This window comes from Miniopterus schreibersii (genome assembly GCF_964146895.1).
Source record: "Miniopterus schreibersii genome assembly, chromosome: 2".
In the NCBI taxonomy this organism is placed as follows: domain Eukaryota; kingdom Metazoa; phylum Chordata; class Mammalia; order Chiroptera; family Miniopteridae; genus Miniopterus; species Miniopterus schreibersii.
In genome coordinates this window covers 96021327-96043096 of record NC_138102.1, presented here as the reverse complement: position 1 = coordinate 96043096, position 21770 = coordinate 96021327, and the positions used below count along the sequence as shown (strand labels likewise).

Sequence of the window (21770 nt, the reverse complement as noted above, 5' to 3'; positions counted from 1 at the left end):
CTTGTTTATAGCTTCCTCTATCTCTTTTTGCAACTTCCTATAGTTTTCCGAGTACAGGTCTTTTACCTCGTTGGTTAAGTTTATTCCTAAGTCTCTTGATTTTTTTGTTGCAGTGGTAAATGGGATAAAACAATTACATTTACAATTAGTTTCTCTTTCTGAGAGTACATTATTGGTGTGTTTTTATAAAAAATGGGTGTTGGATTTTGTTGAATGATTTTTCTGCATCTATTAATATGATCGTGTGATTTTTGTCCTTAATTTTGTTTATGTGATGTATCACATTTATTGATTTGCGAATATTATACCAGCCTTGCATCCCTGGAATAAGTCCCACTTGGTCATGATGTATGATCTTTTTAATATATTGCTGGATCCAATTTGCTAGTATTTTGTTGAGGATTTTAGCATCTGTGTTCATCAGGGGTACTGGCCTGTAATTCTCTTTGTTTGTAGTGTTTTTATCTGATTTTGGAATTAGGCTCATGCTGGTGTCGTAAAAAGAGCTTGGAAGTGTTCCTTCCTCTTGGATTCTTTGGAATGGTTTGAGGAGGATAGGTGTTAGTTCTTCTTTGAATGTTTGGTAAAACTCCCCTGTGAAGCCGTCTGGACCAGGACTTTTGTATGCTGGGAGTTTTTTTATTACTGCGTCAACTTCATCAGCAGTTATTGGCTTATTCAGGTTTTCTGACTCTTCCTGATTGAGTTTTGGAAGATTGTATTTTTCTAAGACTTTGTCCTTTTCACCCAGGTTGTCCAGCTTGTTGGCATATAGTTGTTCATAGTATTCTCTTGCAATCCTTTGTATTTCTGTTGTGTCTGTTGTTACTTCATCTCTTCCATTTCTGATTTTGTTTATTTGGGTCCTATCTCTTTGTTTCTTAGTGAGTCTGGCTAAAGGTTCATCAATCGTGTTTATCTTTCCAAAGAATCAGCTCTTGGTTTCATTGATCTTTTGTATTGGTTTTTTAGTCTCTATGTCATTTATTTCTCTTCTTATCTTTATTATTTCCTTCCTCCTACTTATTCTGGACTTTTCCTGTTGTTGTGTTTCTGTCTTTAAGTTGTAGGGTTAGATAGTTTATTACAAGTTTTTCTTGCTTTTTGAGGTAGGCCTGTAGTGCTTGAACTTCCCTCTCAGGACTGCTTTCATTGTGTCCCATAGATTTGGGGTTGTCGTATGTTCATTTTCATTTGTTTCCAGGAAGTTTTTTATTTCCTCCTTGGTCTCTTTGGTGACCCATTCATTGTGTATAAATAGGCTATTTAGCCTCCATGTGTTTGAATGTTTTTTAGTGTTTTCATTGTAGTTCATTTCAAATTTCATGCCATTGTGGTCTGAGAAGATGTTTGTTATGATTTCAGTCTTCTTGAACTTGTAGAGACTTATTTTGTGTCCTAACATGTGGTCTGTCTTTGAGAATGTCCTGTGTGTACTTGAGAAGAATGTGTCTTCTGAAGCTTTGAGGTGGAGTGTTCTGTAGATGTCAAACCCATCTGATCTAGTATGTCATTTAGGATCACTGTTTCCTTGTTAATTTTTTGCCTGGAAAACCTATCCCGTGATGTCAGTGAGATGTTAAAGGCCCTTAGTATGACAGTATTGCTGTCGATCTCTCAAAGTCCTCCAGAAATTGTTTTACAAAATTAGGTGCTTCTTTATTGGGTGCATATATGTTTGAGTTATATCCTCTTGTTGTAGTGATCCCTTTAGTATTATGTAGTGACCTTTCTTGTCACTTGTTATGTATGGTCTTCATTTTGAAGTCTAATTTGTCAGATATGAGTATTGCTACCTCAACCTTTATTTCATTTCCGTTTGCATGGAAAATTTTTTCCATCCCTTCCCTCTCATCCTGTGTGAGCCTTTTTTTCTCACGTGGGTCTCTTATAGACAGTTTATATTTGTGACATGTTTTCTTATCTACTCAGCTACCCTATGTCTTTTTATTAGAGCATTTAATCCATTTACATTTAAGGTTATTATAGATAGGTACTTATCTATTGCCATTTTATTTCTTTATGCCTATGTTTCTCTCTCTATTTCTACTTCTATTACAACAGTCCCTTTAACGTTTTCTGCAATGCTGGTTTGGTGGTGATAAACTCTGGCTATATGTTCATCAATCTTATTTATCTTTCTGAAGTGCCAGCTGTTAGTTTCATTGATCTTTCGTATTGTCGTTTTTAGTCTCTGTGTTGTTTATTTCCACTCTGATCTTTATTTTCTTCCTTCTACTTCCTCTTGGCTTTTCTTGTTCATTTTCTAATTCCTTTAGTTGTAGGGTTAGATTGTTTACTTGAGCTTTTTCTTGTCTATTGTGGAAGGCCTATAATGCTTCAGGACTGCTTTCGCCCTGTGCCATAGATTTTGTGTTGTTTGTGTTCATATTCATTTGTTTCCAGGAAGTTTTTTATTTCTTCCTTAATCTCACTGGTAACCCATTTATTGTTTAATAACATACTATTTAGCCTCCATTGTTTGAATGTTTTTTAGTGTTTTTATTGTAGTTGATTTTTAGTTTCATGCTGTTGTGATCTGAGAAGTTGCTTGATGTGATTTCATTCTTCTTGAACTTGTGAAGACTTGTTTTTTGTCATAACATGTATTCTATCTTTGAGAATGTTCCATGTGCACTTGAGAAGAATGTATATTTGGTAGCTTTAGGATGAAATATTCTGTAAATATAAATGAAAGACATCTGATCTAGTGTGTCATTTAAGGTTGCTGTTTTCCTTGTTTTTTGGTCTGAAAGATCTATCCAGTGATGTCATTGGGGTGTTAAAGTCCCCTTCTATGGCTGTATTGCTATCTGTCTCTATCTTAGAGTCCTCCAGGAGTTTTTTCATATATTTAGGTTCTCCCGTTTTGCGTGCATATATGTTTGTTAGGGTTATTTCCTTTTGTTGTAGTGATCCTTTTAGCATTATGTAGTGACTTTCTTTGTCTCTTTTATGACCATTGTTTTGAAGTCTAATTTGTCAGATTTAAGTGTCCCCCCGCTTTTTTTGGTTTTGTTTGAATTTGCTTGGAAATTTTATTTTCACTTTCATCCTGTGTGTCTTTTGTTCTGAGGTGGGTCTCTTATAGACAGCATGTCCTTTCTTATCCATTCAGCTACCCTTTGTCTTTTTATTGGAACATTTAATCCATTTGCATTGAAAGCTATTATTGATAGATACTCATTTATTGCTGCTTTTTTTCTTTATGCTTGTTTCTCATTTCCTACTCCCTCCCTCCTTCCCTCCCTCCCTCTCTCTCTCTGTCTCTCTCTCTCTCTCTCCCCCCCTTTTTTGTACAAGTCTCTCTAGCATTTCTTGCAAAGCTGGTTTGGTGGTAATAAACTCCTTTAGCCCTTTTTTGTCTGGTAAGCTCTTTATTTCACCTTTAATTTTGAATGATAGCCTTCCTGAATAGAGTAGTCTTGGTTTCAGACCCTTGATTTTCATTACTTTTAATACTTCATGCCGTTCCCTTCTGTCCTATAGTGCATCAGTTGAGAAATCAGCTGACAGCTTGTAGTAAGTGACTGTCTTTCTCTTGCTGCCCTAAGATTCTTCCTTTGTCTTTAACATTTGTTATTTTAATTATTCTGTGTCTGGGTGTGGGTCTCTTTTTGTTCATCTTTATTGAGACTTTCTGTGAATCTTAAACTTGTGTGAGATTTTCCTCCATCAGGTTAGGGAAGTTTTCTGTCATTATTTCTTAAAACAGTTTCTCTATCCCTTGCTCACTGTCTTCTCCCTCTGATATCCCTATGATGTGGAAGTTCTGTTTTAGTTGTCTCATTGTTCCCTTAAACTTTCTTCATGCTTTTTGTTTTTTATTTTTCTAGTCTGTTTTTTCTACCTTATCTTCCAAATCACTGATTTGATCCTCTCCTTCATGAAGCCTGCTTCTAATTCCTTCCAGTGTCTTCTCAGTATCAGATAATAGTATTCTTCATTTCTGACTGGTTCTTTTTCACGGTTTCTACGTGCTTATTCATACTGTCATTCCCACTAAGGTCCTTGTAGTTCCTATTTAGTTTCTTGTAGTTCTCACTAAGCTCCTTGAGCATTCTTATAACCATTACTCTGAACTCTGTGTCTGATAACTTGCTTTTCTCCATCTCATTTAGGTCTTTTTCTGGAGATTCCTTCATTTCTTTTATTTGGCGTTTATTCTTTTCTCCCCATTTTAGTTGGCTCTTTGTGTTTGTTCCTGTGTATTATATGTATACCTGCTATTACTCCCAGTTTATGGGTTGGCCTTTTGTAGCAAATGTCCTGTGGGACCAAGTGGTACGGTGTCCTTGAACTCCAGAGCTGGATGCTCTAGGAGTGACATTTTGTGGGTTCCTTGGGCTCTCCTGTTGTAATTGGGTCTTGATTGTTGTTGTCCCATTCATGGGTGGGATGTCCTCCCAGGCTGGCTTGAGGCTCCACCCCAACCACATCATGCAACCTGTTCTACAGGTGTTGACAGGGCAAAATAAAACAATACAGGGAACAAACAAAAGCATACAAAAGAACCCAACAAAAACAGCAAAAACAACCACAAAAAAGAAATGAGAATTAGGAAAGAAAAAAGAAGAAGAAGAATAAATGAAAAAAAATAATAATAAAATTAAATAAAAATATAAAGAATACTAGAAGAAAAAAGAGGAAGATAAAAGGTTATGAAAGGAAACAAGGGGAGAAAAATAATAATAAGGATTGGGAAAATAAAATGGTAAAAAAGAACTGATGGAATAGAAAAAAAGTTTTGACATGGTAAATAGCAGAAAAAGGAAGATAAAGCTAAAGAAACAAAAGAGATAGAAGATGGCAGCCCTGTGAGAAGCAGCAGCGCCCCCGCCCCAGCCACGGACTTGATTTCCTCCTAAAATCCTATGTAACCAGCTTGAAAATAAAACAGAGAAACATACCTGAGTGGATGAAGTATGAGTGGGGAGCACTGAGGAACCATTACAGAGTCCGGTAAGAGAGGGGGCCCTTGGAAGGGGGAGTCCCCCCTGAAGTCTGTGCTGGGCTCCGAGCCTGAAAGCTTGGAGGCTGCAAAGCCCTGCAGATGGCATCCAAAAGCGGGGATCTCACACCCGGAGCAGAGAGGGGAAGGAGCGCCCCGAGCACAGGGCAGAGGGACCCAAGGGAGCGGTGAGTCCGGGAGGAGATGGCACCTTCCTAGGAAACAAAGCCTCTAGGGACGGCTGCGACCGGCGTCTGGTGCTTGGGGTGCCGACCATAGGGAAGGCTGTCCCAAGGACTGTGGCACCCAAGTAGTGAGGGACCAGAGGACTACGCTAAGCACCCGCACACGGGGACCCTCTGCCTCCCTGTGGGGCACTGGGTTGAGCCCCAGAAAGTGCTGAATCTGCGTGGTGTGGGGGAGGGGAGGAGCCCTCCCGCCCTGAGCTCCCGGGTGCCAAGAGGCTGGGATCTGTGACCGGCCCTGAGGGGCCCAGTGGTGGCGCCTCAAGCCGCTCCAGCTTTGCTGAGACCAGTGGTGTGGAGAGCTGTGTGGAGCTGACTTTGGGTCCCCTCCCGCTGGGTGCCTTGGAGCAAGGGTGGCAGGACCTTGCAGGGCGGACTCTCTGCCTGTGTGTTGCTTTGTGCTTTTGCAAGTTCGATTGTGGAACTGATTCCCACCTTCCCGGCGTGCACTGCACAGACAGACCAGCGGAGGCTGCCATTGGGGTCTGCACAGTAGATGGTCTGAGGGGTGGGAATGGTGCGACCAGCCAACCAGAGCTGAGCAGGGAGGGGTGGAGCCGGCCGGCCTCTCCTGAAGCCGGGAGCACCACCCCCAACAGGAAAGGGGCGGGTCCCGCTCACTGAAGCCCCAGACACACCCGCAGGGCACAGTCCTGAGGGGGAAGGGGGAGCAGCTCACAGGAGGACTCTGCAAGAATAAGACTCTTGGGGACTGTTGTTTGGGAACTGGCGCACACGCTGAAAACCCCTGCTTGGGGCTGGGCAGGCAAAGGGCCCACCAGAATGTGTTCTTAATAGAACCCACTGGACCCTGGCTGCTGAAACGGCCCATACAGAAAAGGCAACAGGCTGAAATCAATCTGAAGCTGCAGCAGGACAGAGCCTGGGGAGCTAGAATCAGAGGACAGTGTAGGGACTGAGGAGCTGGCGATGGAGCAGAGACTAACTCCCGCAGAGTGAGCACCTGACAGCGACACCTCTAAGGGGAGTGATACCCTGAGCTACACTAGCCACCCTGCACCCTGAAGACTCTACAGAAGACTCTGGAGCAAGACCAGGCAACTACAAGGTTGCAAAATAGCTGACAAGAGAAGTTGGCCCACGGAGAGTCTCAAATCAACCATCTAACTAAGGACACCAGAGCCAAACCTAGACGGATACTTGTGTATCCTCACATTGAGTGATACACAAGTACCTCCCAGGAGAACTGAAATCACAAAAGACAGTGACCCTCAGACAACATAAGTTGCCCAGAAGAAACGCACCTCATTGACTACCTTTTTCTCTGCTGTTTTTTTGTTTTGTTTGGTTTGGGTTTTTTTGGCTTTCAGTTTTGGGGGGGGTTTTGTTTGTTTTTTGTTTGTGGGTTTCTTTATTTTTTCTCTTTTTTTCCTTAGGAAGAAGAGAAAGGGGAGAAAATTTGTTTTTTCTTCGTCTTTAAATTTTATAAAAATCTTTTTTTTTAAACATTTTTTAACTAATTTTTTTTTTTTATAAAAGAATTTTGTGTTGCTTAGCTTGTTTTTGTTTTAGTTATTTGCTTTGTTTTGTTTTATCCTTGCTTCTACTATCAAGACTTTCTTGATATCCCTGCTTAACGACTGTGACTTTATCATTATAACCAAGTTTACTGCTTTCCTCTATAGTTTCCCCCAAAACTCTTACCAGACTCCCTGCCTGCCTGGGCTTTATCTCTCTCTCTCCTCTCAATCCATTGGCATAACTTTTTTCTTCTTTCTTTTTCTACTTTTCTTTCATTCTTTCATTTTGCCCCCTTCTGTTTTCCTGTCTGAGTGTTAGTTTCTCTTATTCTCTTTATTGTATTTTTGTTTTCTCATTTTCAACTATTATCCTATTCCTATTTTCTCCCTTAATTTTGTGCTGGCCCTTCTTTCAGAATCTTTTCTCTGCTTCTGTTATTTCCCAGTAGCTTCTCTATTTTTTACATTTTAGTTTATTATTATTTTCTAAATTTTCACCAGTATTAACAACAACATACACCTCTGGGCTCCACTGGACCCACAAGACAAAAATTCCACCCCACAAGACTGGGACACAGCAAATATATCTAATATATAGATATAAGCACTAAGACCTACCAAAATGGGGAGACAAAGAAACAACCCCCAAATTAAAGAAAGGGAAACATCGCCAGAAAAAGACGTTGATGAGATGGAGTTGAGCAAGTTATTAGAAACGGAGTTCAGAGTATTGATGAAGATGATCAAGGAACTTAAGAAGACAATAGATGATAAGATCGAGAACCTTAGTGAAAACATGAAAAAAGAGATACATACCATAAATACAACTCAGATAGAGAAAGAATGCTGTATCTGATATCAGGAATGCACTGGAAGGAATTAAAAGCAGGCTCAATGAAGCAGAGGATAGAATAAGTGACTTAGGAGACAAAGTAGAGAAAATCACACAGTCAGAGCAGCAAAAAGAAAAAACACTCAAAAAGCATGAGGACAGTCTAATGGAACTTTGGGACAACATGAAGCGAAAAAACATTCGCATTATAGGAGTGCCAGAGGGGGAGGAAAGAGATCAAGGGATAGAGAACTTGGTGGAAGAAATAATTATAGAAAACTTCCCTAGGCTGGTGAAGGAGAAAGCCACACAAGTTCAGGAAGCACAGAGGGTTCCAAACAAGAGGGACCCAAAGAGACCCACTCCGAGACACATCATAATTAAAATGGAAAATGGCAAGGACAAAGAGAAAATATTAAGGGCTGCAAGAGAGAGACAAGCAGTGACCTACAAGGGAAACCCCATAAGGCTGACAGTGGATTTCTCAACAGAGACTCTTCAGGCCAGAAGGGAATGGCATGAAGTTCTGCAAGTAATGAAAAGCAAGAACATGCAACCAAGATTGCTTTATCCAGCAAGGCTATCATTTAAATTTGAAGGTAAAATAAAAAGCTTCCCACACAAAAAAAGGCTAAAAGAGTTCAGTACCACCAAACCATCATTGCAAGAAATGCTAAAAGGACTGCTTTAAGTAAAAGAAGGAATAGTGAGAGAAAGGTACATCAGCATAAAGGGGGAAAATGGCATTAAATAAGTTGATATCAATAGTAACCTTAAATGTAAATGGAATAAATGGGCCAATCAAAAGACAAAGGGTAGCTGAATGGATAAGAAAACAGGACCCAAATATATGCTGTCTACAAGAGACCCACCTGAGAGCAAAAGACTCACACAGGCCAAAGGTGAAGGGGTGGAGTAAAATATTCCATGCAAATGGAAAGGAAAAGAAAGCTGGAGTAGCAATTCTTATGTCTGACAAAACAGACTTCAAAATAAAGACCATAACGAGAGAGAAAGATGGTCACTACATATTACTAAAGGAATCAATCCAACAGGAGGAAATAACCCTTATGAACATTTATGCACCCAATACAGAAGCACCTAAATATATACAAAATCTCTTGGAGGACTTCAAAGGGGAGATTGACAGCAACACAATCGTGTGGGGGACTTTAACACCCCACTCTCAGCACTGGACAGATCATCAAGACAAAAAATCAACACGGAAACGCAGACCTTAAATGAATCACTAGACCTAATGGATTTAATTGACATTTATAGAACATTTCACCCCAACGCAGCAGAATACACATTCTTCTCAAGTGCACATGGAACATTCTCAAAAATAGACCACATGTTAGGGCACAAGGCAAGTCTTTACAAATATAAGAAGATTGAAATCATATCAAGCATCTTCTCGGATCTCAATGCCATGAAACTAGAAATCAACCACTATAAATAAACTCAAAAATATTCAAACACATGGAGGCTAAATAGCATGTTATTAAACAATGAATGGGTTTCCAATGAGATCAAGGACGAAATCAAATACTTCATGGAAAGTAACAAAAATGAACAGACAACCCAAAACCTATGGGACACGGCGAAAGCAGTCTTGAGAGGAAAATTCATATCATTACAGGCCTATCTCAAGAAACAAGAAAAAGATCTAATGAACCATCTAACACAACAACTAAAAGAACTAGAATGAGAACAGCAAGGAAAGCCCCGAGGAAGTAGAAGGAAGGAAATAATAAAAATCAGAGCAGAGATTAATGACATAGAGACTAAAGAAACAATACCAAAATCAATGAAACCTAGAGCTGGTTCTTTGAAAAGGTAAATAAGATTGATGCACCTTTAGCCAGACTCACTAAGAAACAAAGAGAGAGGACCCAAATAAATAAAATCAGAAATGAAAGAGGCAATATAACAACTGATCCAACAGAAATACAAAGGATTGTAAGAAAATATTATGAGCAACTGTATGCCAACAAATTGGACAACATAGGGGAAATGGACAAATTCCTAGAAGCATACAACCTTCCAAAGCTGAATCAAGAAGAGGCAGAAAACCTGAATAGGCTGATAACAACTAATGAAATTGAAGCAGTAATCAAAAAACTCCCAGCAAACAAAAGTCCTGGACCAGATGGGTTTACAGGTGAGTTTTACCAAACATTCAAAGAAGAATTAACACCTATTCTATTCAAACTATTCCAGAAAATTCAAGAGGAGGGAAAACTCCCAAATTCTTTTTATGAGGCCAGCATCACCCTAATCCCAAAACCAGATAAAGATACTACAAAGAAAGAAAACTACTGGCCAATATCTCTGATGAACATAGATGCTAAAATCCTCACTAAAATACTAGCAAACCGGATCCAGCAATACATTTAAAAGATCATACATCATGACCAAGTGGGATTTATTCCAGGGATGCAAGGCTGGTACAACATCCGCAAATCAATAAATGTAATACATCACATAAACAAAATGAAGGACAAAAATCATATGATCATATCAATAGACGCAGAAAAAGCATTTGACAAAATCCAGCACCCATTTCTGATAAAAACTCTCAGCAAAGTGGGAATAGAGGGATCATACCTCAACATAATAAAGGCCGTATACAACAGACCTACAGCCACCATCATACTCAATGGGCAAAAACTAAAACCATTTCCATTAAAAACCGGAACAGGACAGGGATGTCCACTTTCACCACTCTTATTCAGCATAGTACTGGAAGTCCTCGCCATAGCCATCAGACAGGAGGAAAACATAAAGGGTATCCAAATTGGAAAGGAGGAAGTAAAACTGTCATTATTTGCAGATGACATGATACTGTACATAGAAAACCCCAGAGACTCCATCAAAGTACTACTAGATTTCATAAACGAATTTGGCAAGGTAGCTGGATACAAAATGAACATCCAGAAATCAATGGCATTCTTATATACCAACAATGAACTTTCAGAGAGAGAAACTAAAAAAGCAATACCATTTACCATTGCAACTAAAAAAATAAGATACCTAGGAATAAACTTAACAAAGGATGTAAAAGACCTGTACTCAGAAAACTACGTGACACTGAAAAAAGAAATAGAGGAAGATTTAAATAGGTGGAAGAAGATACCATGCTCATGGATCGGAAGAATTAATATCATTAAAATGTCTATACTACCCAAAGCAATTTATAAATTTAATGCAATTCCTATGAAAATACCAACAGCATATTTCACAAACATTTCGAAAATTTATATGGAACCAAAAAAGACCCCAAAAAGCTGCAGCCATCTTGAGAAAAAAGAACGGAGTGGGAGGGATCACATTACCAGACTTCAAACAAAGCCACTGTAATCAAAACGGCCTGGTATTGGTACAACAACAGGCTTATAGATCAATGGAACAGAACAGAGACCCCAGAAATTGACCCACGCCATTATGGTCAGTTAATATTTGACAAAGGAGGCAAGAGTGTCCAATGAAGTAAGGACAGTCTCTTCAATAAGTGGTGCTGGGAAAATTGGACAGATACATGCAAAAGAATGAAACTAGACCACCAACTTTCACCATACACAAAAATAAACTCAAAATGGATAAAAGACTTTAATGTAAGTCACGAAACCATAAAAATCCTGGAAGAAAACATAGGCAGTAAAGTCACAGACATCCCACATAGTGGACTTTTCACTGATACATCTCCTAGGGCAAGGAAACAAAAGAAAAAATAAACATATGGGACTACATCAAACTAAAAAGCTTCTGCACAGCAAAAGAAAACAGCCTCAAAATACAAAGGAAACCCACAGTCTGGGAAAACATATTTGCCAAGGATGAATCTGATAAGGGGCTAATTTCCAGAGTGTACAAAGAACTCATAGCACTCAGCAAGAGAAAGACAAACAACCCAATTAAGAAATGGGCAAAGGGCTTAAATAGACACTTCTCCAAAGAGGACATACGGATGGCCAAGAGACACATAAGAAAATGCTTGACGTCGCTAATCATCAGAGAGATGCAAATTAAAACCACACTGATGTATCACTTCACACCTGCCAGACTGGCTGCCATCAACAAACAACATGTGCTGGTGAGGGTGTGGAGAAAGGGGAACCCTAGTACGCTGCTGGTGGGAATGCAGACTGGTGCAACCACTATGGAAAACAGTACAGAGGGTCCTCAAAAAATTAGAAATGGAGTTGCCGTTTGACCCAGTGATTCCACTCCTAGGAATGTATCCTAAGAATCCTAAAACATTCATCAGAAATAATATATGTACCCCGATGTTCATAGCAGCACAGTTTATAATAGCTAAGATCTGGAAACAGCCCAAGTGCCCATCAGTAGATGAGTAGATAAAAATGCTGTGGGACATGTACACCATGGAATACTATGCACCTGTAAAGAAGAAGAATCTCGTACTCTTTGGGACAGTATGGAAGGACCTGGAGAATATTATGCTAAGTGAAATAAGCCAGGCAGAGAAAGACAAACATCACATGATCTCGCTTATACGTGGAATCTAAAGAACTTAATAAACTGATGAACAGAATAGATTCAATGACATGGAAGCATAGATGGGACTGATGAATGTCAGAGGGATGGAGGAGGGCGGGTGGGTGGAGGGGGAGAGAGTAACCAAAGGATTTATGTGCATATACGCACAACCCAAGGACATGGACAATGGTGGGGAGAGAGACTGGGGAGGGGGAAGGAACGGGGTGGAACGTGTCATTGGGGAGAAAAAGGGACATCTGTATTATTTTAAACAATAATAAAATTAAAAAAAAAAAAGAAACGAAAAAATAGAGTAAGAAAAGGAAAGGTGCAAATAAGAGGTCTGAAAGACACAAGAGAGAAAATAGTTACAATAATACCAACGTAATAAAAAAGAAAATAATGAAACAAAAATAAAACCAAAAACCACCAAGTGAAGTTTGTCTTGGCAGATTTTTGTGCCTTCTAGGATTTCCTTTGGATCCTGCTCTTATGTTGTCTGAGGCTGACTGTTTTGTATGCTGATTTCAGGCCTCCCAGCAGATACTTTTGTTCTATCCAATGTCAGAAGCTTTCCAAGTTTGGCTCTCGGCACCTTTTTCCAAGCTTCAAGCAATCCACAGCTTGTGGCTGCCTCCATTGGGCTTCGCTGCCCATGGGAGAAGCCAAGCTGAGCTCCTAGACCTGTTTTTTAGCAGCACAGGTCCCTAACGTGGGTCAGCAAACATTCAGACTTTAGGGAAGTGTTCCTGGTGGGTGTGTTCCCAGACTATTTCCCTGTCCTTAGTCTGGCAGAGTACCTCTTAGGCTGGGTGGTGTGGTCTGCCAGGAGTTTCTATCAGCCCTCCTGTGAGAGGGAAGTGCCGACCAGCTTCCTGGGAATGTGGGGGAAATATTCCTGCCCCAAAACCAGCCACTGAAGTTCCCTGAGACTGCTGCCTCCTCCACAGGGGTTGAGATGCTGGGTGGGCACGCTGGATTCCAAAGGGTGGGGCAAGCAGGATTCCTTAGTGTGGAGCAAGCTGAAACCTGGAAGGCGGGGTATTTGCCTTTCCCCAAGATTCTGCTGTTAGGAGGGGCTTGTGCCTCTCAGGAAAAATGGCTGCTGAGATATGGGGTGTGGGATGATTCAGCACAGGTATCAGGCAGTTGCCCTCCTTGTGACTCTCCCCTATTGCCTCACCCTGTCTCTCCTCCAGAGACTCCAGTCCACTCCACCCTCTCTCCCCTGAAACCTAGGGTGAATGTCTAGGAACAAAACTCCTATGTTCCTAAAAAATGGCTTTGTCTCCAGGCAGCTCATTTCCCTGGCTGATAGAAGCCCTGGTGACTGGCTTCCATGTGAGCAGCTGTTCCCAGCTGTGGCTGTCTAGGATGGGATGCCCTGCCTGGGGTCCAGGCCTCGCTCCTCATCCTTGGCCTGCAGCTCCTGGTGCTGGGCCAGCGCCTCTTGTGTCCCGTCCCTTCCTACCGGTCTCGAGGTGGTTTCTGCCCTTGTTTAAATCTTGCCTTCACCTAGTCTTCAGCTGGTGTTTCAAAGTAAATATTCCCCAATTTAGTTTTAATTCTACTTAGATTCCTGGAGGAGGTGGGAGAAAATCCACCTTTTCTGCCCCCATCTTCCAGTTCTCTCGGGGGTGTGCCCTGGGGTTTTTTTGTTGTTGTTTTGGTGTTTTGCTTTTTTTGCTTTGTAATTATTTTTCCTTTTTTTCCTCTCTCTTTTTGCTTATTGAGTTCCAACTCATTAGGAGGAGTTGACTTCCTTTTAACAAAGAGTTAAAAAGAAGACACTTTGAATATAGATTATTTTTAATGGAATTAATGATTCAGAAGCTGTGCACCTGTAAAATTTGTACAGATGTTGACATATTTCCCCCTAAAAAGGCTTTTCCACCCTGGCCAGTATTGCTTGGTGGTTAGAGCATTGGCTGTCACACTGAAGGGTCACGGGTTCAATTCCCGGTCAAGGATACATAACTGGGCTGTAGATTCAATCCCTGTCCCTGGTCGGGGCACATGCAGGAGGCAACCAGTCAATGTGTCTCTTTCACATTAATCTCTCTCTCTCTCTCTCCTTTCCTCATCCCCTTTCCCCTCTGTCTCAAAATCAATGGAAAAAATTTCCTCAGGGGAGGATTAAAAACATAAAACAAAAATAACACTTTTCCAATTTCTGTTTCCATCATGGTGTATGAGACTGATTTCCCAAGTCCTGCTAATACTGCATATTGTAATTAAACTTTTGCCAAACTGGTAAGTAGGGGGGAAGTCTCATTTTCTTTTAATTATGAACAATTTCAAATATAAAAAAACTATACAGAAAAAAATAAATGCTCGTGTACCTACTACCTATATTTAATACATTTTAACATTTTGTCATTTTTATTTCAGAATGTTTTTAATAAACAAAATGTTACCAGACCTGAAAGCTCATCACCTCATTCCCTGACTGTCAGAGGTCAGCTGAAATGAGTGCATTCCTTCCTGTTCATGAGTTTGCAACGTTGCATACACAGTTCAGTGCAGTACTGTGTCTCATCTCGGGTTACTTCTGAAGTTTTTTTCCAGTTTTCTTTTCCCTGCATTTTGCTTTGTGTGTGTGTTTTATCCTCTCTTCCTCATCACTACCTTTTTTCTCTGATGTTTGAGTGTCCTCAAAGTGTCCTCATGTTCAGGAGTGTGCAGCTGAAGCCGAATAGGTGCTCCAAGGCATGAATGAGGCTGATTGCAGGCCACCTGCCACAGGGCCATTTGTCTGGCCTGTATATTTGGGGATCTTCCGGTCAGGCAGGTGGATATCTCCTCCAAGGGAAGACTCTAATCCGTCAGACTGAAAAAGGAAACCCTGGCTGGGCCAAGATGAGAGGAGGCAGGGGGAATTTGCAATTTTAGGTGGAGTTAAGGAGAGCCTCCCTCAGGAGACATTTACAGTCACACTGGAAGGGAGGATACGGCCTTTTGAGCATATGGGAAACGAGCATTACTGACAGGAAAGTAGAGAGCAAAGGCCTCCATGCAGGAGGTTGCATACCTAGGTATATATTTATCCTGTTTAAACGCTTCAAAAACTTGTCCTAGTTCATTGCTTGACTTTATAATTTCTTTTGTCAAACAGAATTTTTCTATTTTTCATGCAAATTTTTCTCTTTGAAAATGTATATTGCTTTACAAAGCCCTTCTCTTCCCTAAGATTTTCCTATTTTTTTATAGTTTTACAGCTTTGCTTTTTGTGTTTAGTTTTAAAATATAAATTTTCAATTTATTCAAAATAGGAACAAACTGAAAATGGTAATCTACATTAGTCCTCATTAATTTTAAATAACCATTAACTAAGTTCTATAACTGAGTCCATTTCTGAACTGTTTATTCTATTTTAGTGATCTTTTTGCCTAGTCCTTTTTCCTACTACACTCTACCATCACTAAAGCTTTTTGGTGTCTGCCAAATATTAGTGGAACATCCCTGCCCCCAACTTTTATTTTTTGTTGTTGTTTTAATTTTTATTTATTGATTTTTAAATAGAGAGAGAAACATTGACTTGTTGTTTCACTTATTTATACATTCATTGGTTGCTTCTTTGTGTGTGTGTGTGTGTGAGAGAGAGAGAGATTTTTTTATTTTATTTTAATCTTTTATTGTTGAAAGTATTACATTTCATGTCGTCCCACAGCTCCCTTAAGCTGTCCTCCTGTTTTTAAATTGTTTTTTCTTTTTGGTTCTCTAATTGTTTTTCTACCCTATCTTCTAATTTGCTGATCTGACCCTCAACTTCCCCCAATCTGCTGTTTATTTCTTCCAATTTTTTTTTTATTTCTATGACATTCTTAATTTCCTTCATAGTTTCCATTTCTTTTTTGAAGCTGTTGAGCATCCTTGTGATCAGTATTCTGACCTCTGTATCTGATAGATTGCTTATCTCCATTTCATTTAGCTGTTCTTCTGGGGAATTCTTTTGTTTTTTCATTTGGGGCTTATTTTTTTTGTCTCCCCATTTTAGCTGCCTCTTTGGGGTTTTTTCTGTGAATTAGGTAGATCTGCTAGGACTCCCAGTCTTTTGGATGGTCTCTGGTGCAGGCCAATGTCAGAAGCTGTTTGTGACTGGCCTTGAGTACCCTGTTTGGAGCTATCAAAAGTCCACTGCTTGTGGTCCCCTATGCTGGGGCTGGGTGCATTGGGACAGTACCAAAATGCACACCAAAGTCTGCTTTTCCAAAGCCCAGGTCCAGAAGCAGATCAGGCAAAGACTCAAAGCACCAAGAGGTGTGCCTCTGCCTGTAGACTGATTAATCTGAGTCTTTTTTATGAACCTCACACTGTAGGCAAGGCATAAATACCACAGGGCGGGCTGTGAGGTTTTCCAATGGTGGGGAGGTTGCTTCCCTCCCAGGCAAAAGCTGCTAGCTGGCAAAGGTCTACCTGAGAAAGATGTGCTCTGCAGTATGAGTGAATGACTCAGCACAGCAATCCAGATTGCTGCCCTCTGAGCTCTGTCTCCAGTCTGCAACCCTGGTTTCTCAAACAGCTCTAGCCACCCTGCCCTCCCTCTGCTGGAGCCCAAGGTGAGTGACTGCACATGAAACTCTATGCACTGGCCCTTTAAGAGGGTGCCTGTATTTTCAGCCATCTCTCCCTGGTAGACAGAAACCCAGCTGCTTTTCACAGCCTATAGTATGTGGGCACCTTTCTCAGTTCTGGTCCTCTGAGCTGGGAAGCCCAGCTTGGGGTGTAGGCCCCAGAGTTCCCAGTGGGAAACCACCACAGCCGAGATATCCCTCTGGGCCTTCAGCTGCTGCCTTAGGAGCCCAGCCAGCCCTCTTGCGCCTCTGCACTTCCTGCCGGTCTCTATGCAGTCTCTGCTGTAGGTCCTAGGTTATGAGGGTGCTCTCCAGCTAGTCTTCAGTTGCCTATTCAGGATGGTTTTTCTTTATTTTAATTGTAGTTCCAGTTTGGTCCTGGGAGAGTGTCAGTGTAGCTTCCGCTCAGTCCGCCACCATCTTGGAAAAAATCTTTTTGTTGCTTCTTGTATGTGCTCTGCCAGGGAATGAACCTGCAGCTTCAGTGTATTGAGACAGTGCTCCAACCAACTGAGCTACCTGGCCAGGGCCCAACTTGTTCTTTTAAAAAGAAAATCTGTTCATTTTTATTTTCTCTTCTGGATGAATATTTACATGTATTTAAATGTTCATTCTGTTACTTTGCAGAAATTCCTTATACTTTTTCTTTTTTTCTTTCCTTTTTTTTAAGGCCTTACCTATAAGAAGCTAAACCGGCTTGACGAGGCTTTGGATTGTTTCCTGAAGCTTCATGCAATCTTGAGAAACAGTGCCCAAGTTTTGTACCAGATAGCCAATGTGTATCTTATGTGAAGAATTTAAAGTCATTATTAATTCATTAAATTGGTGATTGAGTAGCAATTATGGAGTAAGCTTAACCAATGAAGTAATTTACTCGACTGATTACCTCCCACATGCACCCCAATAGGGAGCGGGGTGAAAGCTGGCAACCGAGGTACATGCCCTTGACTAGGAAGCAAACCCGCGCCCCTTTGGTTCATGGGGCGACACTCTAAACACTTAACCACACTGGCCAGGGTACCATTAGTAATTTTAAGTACTATCTGGTATACTTTTGGTACAGTAGATAAAAAAGCTGTTTTATTAAAAAAATTTAGTTATAGAACAAATGACTTCATAGTTATTCCTTTTAGCCTTTTTGTTTTACCCATTTAATTTCTCTGAAATTGCCAGTATCATGATCTGATAGTGCCCAGTTCATGATCAGTTTGCACGCAGTCAAGTCATTGATATGTTTAAGACTGTTTCAACATATTTTCTTATTTTTATGTTTTTTTATGGTATCACATTTTTCATCATTAAAAACAGGCGACTCTTATTTTTCAAAAAAAGTTTGGATTGGAATAGGTGTGAACAGGCTGAGTGTATGCAGAAGACTCACTAGGCACAAAGGCTACAAAAAACTCCCTATTTTTGGCTTATAATCTAATTAGTGAAACAGGAAAATAAATGAAACTATGCCCTCAATATGTTGAGTGTGTTACAAGAGGTAGGATGATTGAATACATCATTAGGCATTTTATTAAGGACAGACTTTGGACAATGCTTTGGGAGTTGATCTTAGTGGATGGTAATGAGGCAAAGGAAAATCCAAGTGTACATATGGAACAAGAGTCACAGTGCTGCTCAATTTTTCATTTTCATCCCTAAGGAAATCCAAAGTAAATAGTATTAAGTAGCACATCACTATAGGCTAAGGAATATTTTTATTGTAATGTTATCTTTTGGTTTGCTTATTGATCAATGAATTCAGAAAAACTATTATCCTTAACTGAAATTGTCCAAGATATGAATTAATGGAAGATCCCAATCAAGCTATTGAATGGTTAATGCAGCTGATCAGTGTTGTTCCAACTGATTCTAGAGCTCTGTCTAAACTTGGAGAATTATATGATAGCGAAGGAGAGAAGTCCCAAGCATTTCAATACTACTATGAGGTAGGCAGATAATCATACTTTCTTTCTACTTTTTAGTGTTTACAAATTGTTTTTAAAAACGGAGTGTACCTTTTAACTTACAATTTTTTTTATTATTGACACTATTACAGATGTCCCCTAATTTCTGCCCCTTTACCCACCTCCTACCAGCCCCTGCCCGCCCCCACTGTGGCCATCACCACACTGTAGAAATGCTTATTAGTTTATAAATGAATAATGATTTAAAATGAAAGCATTTGTGGAATATAAAGTTAGTTTTTGATTGATTTTAATAAAAAATTAAATAAGAAATACAGACTAATTTTTCTCTTGAAGCATGACTTTCATTTTTTATTCTATTATGTATTTAATTTGACTTGAATTATGTATCAGTACATCAAAAAAATATTTATAGATAGTCAAAAATGTGTCAAGTCTTGTTTTCTAAATCTTGTATAGTTTCAAAATCTTTTAAAGTACATATGACAGACAGTTCATACTTCTTTATTGAGAAATTTCACACTGGATAAATTAATCCACTCAATGGGTAAAATGTTCCAGAAGTAAATTAAGCATTGCCACTGAAGTTGTATTGTCATGTTCTGTATTTTCTCTAGTCATACAGGTATTTCCCTTCTAACATTGAAGTCATTGAGTGGCTTGGGGCCTATTATATTGACACCCAGTTTTGTGAAAAAGCCATTCAATACTTTGAAAGAGCTGCTCTTATACAGTAAGTAGCCATTGTAATTTTATGTTTAATTAAAGTCTTCTGGTGGGATTTTATTTTATTTATAGAATTAGAATCCGAGAGACACATTAAGTTCATGAACAAGTATGAATAAACATTCATTATTTCCATTTTCTTGTATTATGTTCCATTTTACTTGGTCTTTATTGTGATCAATATATTTCCTTTTTATGCAAAAGTTTTTTAAAATACCTGCTTTAAGGTACTTTATGTATTTTTCTTATTCATATCTCAGCAAATAAGTATTATTTCTTTATCAATCATAAAAATGACAATCTCAAAATACGGGGATGTAAAGCACAGCATAGGGAATATGGTCAGTAACTGTGATAACTATGTATGGTGCCAGATGGGCACTAAAAACATCAGGGGCAGCACTTTGTAAAGTATATGATTGTCTAATTACTATGCTGTATACCTGAAACTAATACAAAATAATATTGAATGTAAACTGTAATTGAAAAATAAAATTTAAAAAAAAAAAAATTTTTTTTCTCTTACTTCCAAAAAGAAAATGACTATCTCAATCCTAGGACAAAGTTTCATTTCTGAAATAAGTTTCAATTTATAATTGATATACATTGTATATTAAAAATTAAACTTTTAAAGATGTCTTTAATTTCATATTAATGTTTTGTACATGTATGTTTTAAAAATAATTGAAATATATAATATTCTGCTTTGTATTTGGCCAAATTTAATTTTAACATTAAATATGACTGAGTCATTTGAATGATAAAGGAAACCTTAATCATTTGAGTGGTTTCTGTGTGGAATTTGTATTAGGTAATTAATTTTTGTGACATCTGCTTCACATAAACATTTTGAGAATTATAAAACTAACAGGCATAGGGGAATAGCTTTTAGTTTATATGTTCTAGATATGGCTGCAGAGGTAATACACTGTAACCTTTTTATTACACTTAATCCTAATTCTAACCCTAAACTGTTAGCTCAGGTAAGACCCTTCCTCCTTTGAGGCTCCATCTACCATTGTTCCCAACTGACTCCTTCTGTGAATGTCACATGTTGACCTAGTCTAGTACATGCTCTTTCTTTCTAGCCCATCAGTATTCTAGCCTCACAAGTGTCCACCTCCCCAACTTCATTGATCTTTATCTTCTCTTAAGATTAGCCATCTGCCCAGCCGGGCATGGCTCAACGGTTGAGCGTCGACCTAGGATCTAGGCGATCAAGGTTCGATTCCCGGTCAGGGCACATGCCCGGGTCGCGGGCTCGATCAGTGACTCTCTCATCATTGATGTTTCTCTCTCTCTCTCCCTCTCCTTTCCTCTCTCTGAAATCAATAAAGATATATTTAAAAGATTAGCCATCTATATCTTACCTGATTATCACCCAGCATATTTTTACCAATACAATCTTCCATTTTAACATCCAGCTGTCTAAACATAACCTCACCTCTTTCCCACCCCTACTCTCCAGTGTGTCTCTCTTGGGTAAAGACCAAGAACTCCAGTCTCTTGACCCTCCTTCCTCTTCCAGGCTCTACTGGCTTTAGCTCTGAGGCCATCCCTTCTAGGCTGCATCATCACATCTCTGCTCTTTCTTGTCAACATTCATTGGCTACTTTGCTGCCCCACTTGTCCCCCAAAATTTCATGGGTTGATCCAACCTTTCCACTGTTGTTCACAGCCTGGAAAGGTCTATTGTACATAGATGAACTAAGGCCACACATATTTGTGTTATGTGAACACTCCTCATCAGTCTGATGTGTTTCTCATTACTCCCCTTTTTATTTCCCTAACAGATCACCTCAATTTTTCTATTTTGCATTTCAGTTTACCTGAAAATAGAAGCCTTTTCCAGGAACTCCCCTAACGTTTCCCTATAAATTTGCACCTGAATTTGCCTCCTTCTGTCTAAGTGACAGAGACATTCCATAATACATTGGTTACCCTCTCCTCTTTCTGAGCACTTATTTTCTGTGCCATACATCTGAATTTCCACTTTATGGAGGGGTGCTGGTTTCTATTTGCTTTGGTGAGAAAGTTAGGAAATACATGACGGTGCTTTTTTAGTTTTTCTTCCTGAGAGTTCATTGTTGGTGTATAAAAATGCCAACGATTTTCGGATGTTAATTTTGTATCCAGCTACATTGCCAAACTCGTTTATCAAAGCTAGTAGTACTTTGGTAGAGTCTTTAGGGTTTTCTATGTACAATATCATTGTCATCTGCAAATAAATACAGTTTTACTTCCTCCTTTCCACTTTGAATACCTTTTACGTTTTCTTTTTGCCTGATTGTTGTGGATAGGATAATCCAGTATTATGTTGAATAAGAGTGGTGAAAGTGGACATCCCTGTCTTGTTCCTGTTTTTAGGGGAAATGGTTTTAGTTTTTGCTCATTGAGTATGATCTTAGCTGTAGGTGTGTCATATATGGCCTTTATCATGTTGAGGTATGATCCCTCTATTCCCACTTTGCTGAGAGTTTTTATCAAAAATGGGTGTTGGATTTTGTTGAATGATTTTTCTGCATCTATTAATATGATCGTG

The 21770-nt window shown here is 39.4% G+C and overlaps 1 protein-coding gene across 5 annotated transcripts in view; it reads left to right on the top strand.

Moving 5' to 3' along the window:
• The window catches only part of IFT88 (intraflagellar transport 88), a 132479-nt gene that overhangs the window by 60195 nt on the left and 50514 nt on the right, over window positions 1–21770 (top strand). For all 5 annotated transcript variants that reach the window (XM_081129766.1, XM_081129765.1, XM_081129764.1 and 2 more), the window contains 3 exons: window positions 17257–17365; window positions 18373–18523; window positions 19120–19235. In XM_081129766.1, coding sequence (XP_080985892.1) covers window positions 17257–17365; window positions 18373–18523; window positions 19120–19235 — 376 coding nt within the window. The remainder of the gene's footprint in view (window positions 1–17256; window positions 17366–18372; window positions 18524–19119; window positions 19236–21770) is intronic.